The sequence below is a fragment of the Schistocerca serialis genome, chromosome 8 (assembly GCF_023864345.2).
Source record: "Schistocerca serialis cubense isolate TAMUIC-IGC-003099 chromosome 8, iqSchSeri2.2, whole genome shotgun sequence".
NCBI lineage: Eukaryota > Metazoa > Arthropoda > Insecta > Orthoptera > Acrididae > Schistocerca > Schistocerca serialis.
The window spans coordinates 199,502,263-199,510,905 of record NC_064645.1 but is presented as its reverse complement, the minus strand read 5'-3'; the positions used below and the strand labels follow the sequence as shown (position 1 = coordinate 199,510,905).

At 41.8% G+C, this 8,643-nt stretch overlaps 1 protein-coding gene across 3 annotated transcripts in view; it reads right to left on the bottom strand.

Moving 5' to 3' along the window:
* Positions 1-2,174: 2,174 nt before the first annotated feature.
* LOC126416219 (protein Spindly-like) overlaps positions 2,175-8,643 on the bottom strand; it is a 122,482-nt gene continuing 116,013 nt past the window's right edge. Inside the window, exon 9 of one of the 3 annotated variants that reach the window (XM_050083816.1) lies at positions 2,175-3,447. In XM_050083816.1, coding sequence (XP_049939773.1) covers positions 3,281-3,447 — 167 coding nt within the window. In that variant the 3' untranslated portion in view covers positions 2,175-3,280. The remainder of the gene's footprint in view (positions 3,448-8,643) is intronic. The other 2 variants (XM_050083815.1, XM_050083817.1) reach the window with 2 other exon arrangements.

Below are 8,643 nucleotides of genomic sequence, written 5' to 3'. Positions count from 1 at the left end.
CACATACACAGACACAAGCAGACATTTCCCACGTGGAATGTTTCCCTCTATATATATATATATATATATATATATATATATATATATATATATATATATATATATATATAAAATGGGCTTCACTTTTTTTTTGTAGTGTACACAGAAATTTTATTCTCCGTCCATGCATATCCTTTTATGAGCCTTTCTCTTGGCAATATTATTTGTTTCATGTCACAAAGAAAACAAAAGATAAGAAATAAAGCAGAAAATTTTTATGCCCTGTTTTATATATTTTAATTACTTCAGTTAAAAATCAAACAATGGAAAAGCCAGGATGCAATGTAACAATAAAATTTGCTACTCACTATATAGTGGAGATGCTGAGTCACAGATAGGCATGACAAAAAGACTGCCACGAATTAAGCTTTCGGCCAGTAAGGCCTTCATCAAAAATAGAACAAAAACAAACACACACATTATATATTAGTCTGATGTACACACAACACATCCACCGAGAATCATGGATGGGAAAGACAGCTAGTTGAAGAGCGAAAAATTTGATATCAGCTTAAGGAAACTTTAGAATACAGATATATGTACATATCTCTTTTCATACATATCTCTATTTGGCACAGAGATTTTTTTATATCATCTTTACCCCACACAATGTTCCGAAACTTATTAAATGACACATACTTTAAAGCTATACCAAAATAAGATCTATAACAACATCTATTGTAAGCTGTTCCCTTTAGAGATTAGCAACACTTTCCTAGAATCCTCCCCATAAAATGAAGTCTACCATTTACCTTCCATAACATCAACCTTACATGCTTATTCTAGTTTATATCACTTTGTTATGTTGTGCCTAGATATTTAATCGATGTGACTGTGTCAAGCGGCACACCACTAATAATATATTCAAACATTACACAACTGTTTTTCCTATTCACCTGCATTAACTTACATTTAAAGCAAGCTGCCATTCATCACACCAAATAGAAATTGTCACAAATCATTGTGTATAGGCCCACAGTCACACTACAATGACACTTTCCCATACAATGCTGCATCACCAGCAAATGGTCGCAGATTGTTGCTCACCCTGTCAGTTACAGCGTTTATGAATACAGGATGTTTCAAAGTCTCTGCATCATACACTTAGGGGTGCTAGATGATGTGATGGGGAGCAACTTTTGCTGGACACAGAATGTTAGCTGATACATTCAGATAATGCTAGGAATTCTTTTTATTGGATTTGTTGGCTCTGGGATGAAGTTCACTGAACTAGCCAGGTCTACTACTCAGGTGTCCTGCATCTCCATACTATCTACCCTATTACATTGAAAATGTGATTTTAACCAATTAGTCCCGAGTGAGTCTCGCTAAGTGGAGTAAGTTATTTTAGAAGCAAATCCAGAGCTCAGTCTAGCCTCTTTCATGGGGAGCAGATGCCTAGATTACATGCAACACACATACTGCATACACAACCACAGAGGGCCTATACTCTATCTCTCAGGGGTATAACCAATAATAAATTATGGCTAGCATTGTCACGACGTGTCAGCCAACATTTTCTCTCTACAAAGGTTGTTTCCAATGACGTGATCATCTCCCCTAGACGTCTGGTGTAAGGCTCTGAAACACACTTTGAAGACACCAAGAGTGGTCCTATAAGATTTTCCTGTGGCAGTCCTCCTCGCAATACCTTTACCTTTGATGAACACTCGTTATACAGGACAACATGCTGGGTTCTTTTATTGAACAAATCTTTGAGCCACTTGCATGTCTGCAAACCTATATTTTCCAGAAACATAGGAATATGGACTGCCATTGCCTTTTATCCATGAGTCATTGGATATTATCTAAGGAAATGGCCATCTGAGTTTCACACAAATAATTCTTTTTAAATATTTGAGAGAAGCTTTTCTGTCTCAAGGAAATTTATGATAATCAGAGTTAGAATATGCTCAAGAATTCTGCAGCAATTCAATGTTAAGGATAAAGGATGGGGAGAGGGGCAGAATTCCCCTGAGAAATCAGTGTGTGTGTGTGTGTGTGTGTGTGTGTGTGTGTGTGTGTGTGTGTGTGTGTGTGTGCGTGATACACTAACCATGAGCAATATGCTTGACTGCAATTTTTAAAAATCAATAATTTATATGGAATAATATTCATATAATTAATAAACTTTGAAATATTAAGTACAGGGTGTTTAAAAATGAATATAAGGGTTTTAAGGCTTTGTAGCACATATTACATTCACCTTACAGTTATAAATAATACACCAAATGAAGCAGGAACACAAACACTTTTTCTTACAATTATTCAGTGTGAGCATCAATCATACATCGAGTCGATAGGCGAGTTGATCTAAAGTTTTTGAACACTTTGCCCATCAGTCTTTTTACAGATGTAAAAATTACTAATAATTCTTGCTTGCTGACATTTTCACATTCTTATTCTAACCGAAAGTACACCAATCTCTGTTATTAACCACAGTGGGTTCTTTCCAGCCTTTTAATCCAGTAACTCGGCACATACTTCTCCACAACATGATTTACAGTCATGTTTCAACTTTGCCCATAATCCATACATTTTCTGTCATATCTGAACTAAATAATGCCCATTCGCTGTTTAAGTAGGATGCTAACAATTGCATAGCGGCTCTTTCTACCATAAGAACATTTCCCATTAGCTTTCTTGATGGATTTATTAACCTTAGTAATCACTCTCACTCTGATGACAGAATGATCACTAATCAATGTCTTTCTGGCACTATTCGTAATGTCAACCTGTTCATACCTACAAGGTCTGCAATATTTTCATGGCACATGAGTCTTCGAACTAGCTGCTCCAGACACTTTTCAGAAAATGTTATAAAAACTCCTTCCCAATACTGTCCGTCCGTACTACATGCACTGAATTATAGGCATTTCAGTCTACACTCAGTACATCAATTCACCACACAACACATGATATTAATTCACAAGCTAAAAGGCAGGGACCTGGCTTTTGTCATGGATATAAAGTCAAAGAACAACTCCAGTTATTTCGCATACACGAAGCATTCTCAGAAGTAGAAATTAAATGAAATGCCAGAGAAAGTGTCTTATAATGAACCAGGCTTACATGATAATGGCAACCAAGGAGAAATATTCAAAAACTTTATGTAATATTCTCATTTCCACTAGTTTAATACAATATCATGGAATAAACATTATGTATAAATTCTAGAAATACTTAAAGGTCACACACACACACACACACACACACACACACACACACACACACACACACACTAGCTAGAAGTCAAGTAAGGTATTTTGTTAGTTTCTTTTTTGGCAACAAGTTTTTTCGAAGAGGGTTCAATTGTTTCTGGAGCAAATCGGCACTTCTTTTTGTTTTGAATTTCCTGTGGAAGTGAACTTTCAACAACTGGAATCAGATCCTCCTCTTTATGTTCACCTACAAAAGAACAAAAATTACAAATTACAAAAATCCATAGTGAATGTGTTCACTTCTTTCACTGGGGATCTACTTATGCGTAGTTTTCATTAAGGAAAATCAGGAAATAACCACTTTCAAATAAAAATGTAGAACTTCCGACAAATAAAATTTACTTGTCATCTAGAAATTCTAAGTGTGTAATGTAAAATAAGATGAATGATTTATTTTTACATCAACACAGAATGCAAAACATTGCACACTGAATATAGTTACCTGATGATGATGATTATTATTATTATTTGAGGTACGAGGAGAGGAGAGGAGGGGAGGAGAGGGGAGGAGGGAGGGAGGGGAGGAGAGGGGAGGAGGGAGGGAGAGGAGGGGAGGGGAGGGGGGAGGGGGGGGAGAGAGAGAGAGAGAGGGGGGGGGGGAGAGAGAGAGAGAGAGAGAGAGAGAGGGGGGGGGGAGGGAGGGAGGGGGAGAGAGGGAGAGGGAGAGAGAGAGAGAGAGAGAGAGAGAGGGGGGGGGGGAGAGAGAGAGAGAGAGAGAGAGAGAGAGAGAGAGAGAGAGAGAGAGAGAGAGGGGGGGGGGGGGAGAGAGAGAGAGAGAGAGAGAGAGAGAGAGAGAGAGAGAGAGAGAGAGAGAGAGAGAGGGGGGGGGGGGGGAGAGAGAGAGAGAGAGAGAGAGAGAGAGAGAGAGAGAGAGAGAGAGAGAGAGAGAGTTGAGTAGATGGGTTTACAGGAAGGTGCATTTGCAACGAAACAATTACTAAGTGATAGAACTGAAACAGTAGAACGTTCAGTTACAGGTAAATTATTGTTAAGAAAGTAAATGTGGGCAGTACAACTTAGCTTAACACAAATTCATATTCACTCACAGAGTAGTATTGCTATACTTCTCATTTTCTATACATTATTCAAATTCCCACATGATTACATGAACGGAAAGTTGATAAGCCCAGCACACATTTAGTTTCCATTAACAAATGATGATTTTTGTATATCAAAGGTGTTAAAAGTATTTAAAAGCACCAGTGATGCACTCTTGCAATAATCCTAATCCATATGCTCCATAAAATAAAACTGCAGTCAAAAGACGGGCAATTAAATGTGACATGCAAAACTGAGAAGTTACGAAATTTCATCCTGCTTGACCAAGCTAAGTGTTTCCTTGGGGTAACTATGACATTTTTAAACCAAATGACACAGTGAGGTATATGATAAGTACAATGTATCACACTCCACAAACAGAAAAGCATGCATGCAACAGAACAACATTGCACGTGTATGGGAAAACAAATTTGTTCCTTATTTTCAGTTATCTTAAGAAGCCTTTGTCCACTCATATGGAGGAGAATTCCCATGTTGCTTCCATTCACATCACAGTACATGTGACAGTGCTAACTTCATTACTAGGCACTAAATTTACTACATATATTTTGCTCATGCAGTTTGTCAGCACCCATTAAAACTTTAGACATGCCCTTGATTCTTCCTGTCTCTGAAATGACCATCTAGTTGTAAGAGGACCTATAGATTACCGTGGACTCCATATCGTAGTGCCACTTGGGGGTTTTCACCCTTTGAAAATTCTTACTAGACATGAATCAAGCAGCAAGTGAGAGAATATGATCACGGATTCAGCGGAGCGAGACAATGATATTACCAGGACAAAATCTGCGGCCGGAACACACATATGAGAGGAAGATTCGCTGGGACAACGCATGAAAGTACGCCCGCTGCCGTTCCTGGCCGATAAACCGGAACTTTGGTTCTCCATGTTAGAACGGGCATTCATGCATAATCGGGTAACTGACGACCGGAAAAAGTTCATGATTGCGGCAAACAGTCTGGATGCCAGGGCAGCAATATTGGTTGAAGAGATAATTAGATGGCCGCCGGAAACGCAGCAATATACAACACTGAAGGGCTTTTTAATAAGCTGGCTTACTAAATTGCTAGATCAAAGAATCTGCCAGGTGTTGCGAGGTGAATGTAGAGGTGACAGAATTCCCTCCAAATATTGGAGGCATTTGCGTGGAATCGTGGCAGAAAATGAATTTTCGAACACTACACTTCATTCTGTTTGGGCAGCACAGCTTCCGTCTGCAGTAAGAGCAGCTGTGGCAGCGAATAACAGATACGAATGACAAAGCACTACTCCAACTCACTGACAGGGTACATGCGATGGTTGAACCAACAAATTCCCTCAGTATAGCGAAGGTGGAGGCGACGACGGAAGAATACGAAGCGGCGGCGATTAATAAGCAGCGGCGCGCTGTTACTGGTATACAACTTCAAAAACTCAAGGAGCAGCTAGACGGATTGCAGAGGCAGATGGAGGTATTGAGAGCTACCGGTTCGGAGGTCCTGCTGACACACAAGGACAGCGGAGATGCCGGGAAGGAGTAGTTGTGTTGGTATCATCGACGATTCGGTGAGCGAGCCCTCAAAGTGCATTCTACCGTGCAGTCACGCTCGCCGCGTAAATAACATGGAGACTGTAAGTAGAGATGTTTCTTTATTAACGGTATCTCGGCGACTTTATGTTCGGGATGTGACTGCTTCGTGTTATTATTTGATAGACACGGGGTCTTATGTCAGCACTTGGCCAAAGGCGTAATGTACTTCCCTCAGTGACAGCACATCGTTTTGCCTCAAGGCTGCAAATAAACAGCCCATAATGACATATGGCAGTTGTGTCAGAGAAGTGAATTTAGGACCTAGTATTACTTGTCATAGGACTTTTGTCATTGCAGATGTGGCAGAGTGCGTATTAGGAGCAGATTTTGTATATTCATTCGGTATTGCGGTGGACATTCGGTTATCACAGCTTAGAAGGGGCTAAGAGGTGGTGCAGGGTCATGTAGGAATAATCACAGAGAAGGTACACGGTTCGGTTGGAGTGACAGAAGTATGCCGACTTAGAGAACTGTCAGCGCAGCCGATAGCCATGGTGGCCCATCATACAATTCACCACATAAACACCGTGCCTTGGCGTCCGGTCTCCCTCAGACCGAGAAGGTTGGCCTCAGACAGATTTGCGGACACAAAAGCTGAGCTCGAAGAGATGTTGGAAATGGGAGTGATACAAAGATCTGGTAGTGCATGGGACTCGCCTCTATATTTAGTGCGGAAGAAATACGGAAGTGGGAGACCTTGTGGTGATTATAGGTTGTTGAATGCCCGTACGATACCTGATCGGTATCCGGTTCCCAACATTTGCGACTTTACAAATAAATTGGCTGGAGCTGTATGTTTCAGTGTAGTCAACTGTAAAAAAGCATACCACCAAATACCGGTGGCTGACAGTGACATACCGAAGACAGCAGTCACTAAACCTTTCGGTCTTTATGACTTTTTTCGCGTGCCATTTGGTTAAAAAAACGCTGCACAGACATGGCAACATATCATCGATGAGGTGCTGCGAGGGCTGGATTTCACTTTCGCCTATTTAGACGATATACTTGGGTTCTCAGCAACAGCAGCCCTCCACGAAGAGCATGAAAATCAGAAGCTACAATGGACATCAAGCATGCAGTGCACGTTCGAGTGGATCAAGGAAAGCCTAAAGCAAGCGGTTTTACTAGTTCACCCAGAGAAAGATGCGAAGCTAGCTATTATTGTTGACGCAAGTCAGGTGGCGATTGAGGCAGCATTGCATCAGTGGACTGCTGGTCACTGGCAGCCTTTAGGATTCTTCTCCAAGAAACTCACAGACCCACAGCGGAATTGGAGAGCGTACGATAGAGAGCTGTTGGCTGCTTACGAAGCCATAAGGTATTTCCAGCCTTACGTGGAAGCCAGACCATTTACATTGTTTACAGATCACAAACCGCTCACTTTTACATTCTGCAAGCGTACAGATACTTTGTCACCTAAACAATTCAACTGAAATATATAAGCCAGTTTACTACTGATTTACGACATATTAATGGGGCAGAGAATATGGTGGCAGATTACTTCTCACATGTTGTGGCAATAAAGTATTCAGTGAACTATGCTACAATGGCGAGAGAGCAGAAGGATGATGCACAACTGCAAGTTTCTCGGCAGAGCACGCCCACCGGGTTTAAGTTAAGAAAATTTTGTCCAGAAGGTGAGACAATACAGTTATGGTGCAATACCTCACAGGGATGGCCTAGACCTTTTGTGCCGGAGAGTTTGCGCTGGGAAGTATTCGAAGGGTTACATGGTTTGGCTCATTCGGGACCCAGAGCAAGCGTAAAATTAATGACTGAGCATTTCGTGTGGCCAGGAATTAAGAGAGACTGTTGGAAATGGGCGCAGACATGTCTGGATTGCCAGCGATGTTCATGCCCGCCAAAGCTCCGTGAGTGGCACTTGTAAAGCCGCAGACCCTGGCAGATGTCTGCGGTAAAAATTTAAAACACCTAGGAACCTCCGCAACTGTTGCAAATCTAACAGACAAGGCATCTGCTGTATAACCTCGACCTTCTGATCCAAAGGACGGATGCCAGCTGCTGAGACTGTGTGAAGAAGCCAGTGGGTAAACTTCAGGGGCCAACTGGTCATTTCGAACATGTGCATCTGGATATTGTTGGACCGTTGCCAATGTCTGAAGGCTATCGATATCTATTGACAGCAACTGACAGATTTACGAGACGGGCAGAAGGAATCCCCATTTCAGACATATTAGCAGAGGCAGTCAGCTGGGCATTCTTGACGACGTGGATAGCACGGTTCGGATGTCTGGTACATGTCACGACAGACCAAGGACGTCAGTTCGAATCATCCTTATTCCTGGAGATGGCAAACATGTGCGGGTTCTGCTGTCACCGTACCACAAGTTATCACCCGGAAAGCAACGGCATGGTAGAGCGCTGGCACCGAACACTTAAGGCCGCATTAATGTGCCATGGCAAGAATTGATCAGCAGCATTGCCACTAGTGTTACTAGGCTTACGCACTGTTTTCAAACCTGATCCCGGAGCATCTACAGTGGAATTAGTATACGGGGAAACCTTACGCCTCAGAAGAGTACAGGCGAGATGGACCTACTGTACTTGTTAACAAGAGGAAGGGCTCAACTGGCCGAGCTTAGGCCACAACCAGTGACATGGCATGGTGTTAGGCCATCGTTTGTACATAGAGAATTGAGCAAATGCTTGCATGTAATGTTGCGACCCAACACAGTCAGAACTCCATTGCAGCTGCCATATATGGGACCTTATAAAGTACTACACCGTACGGA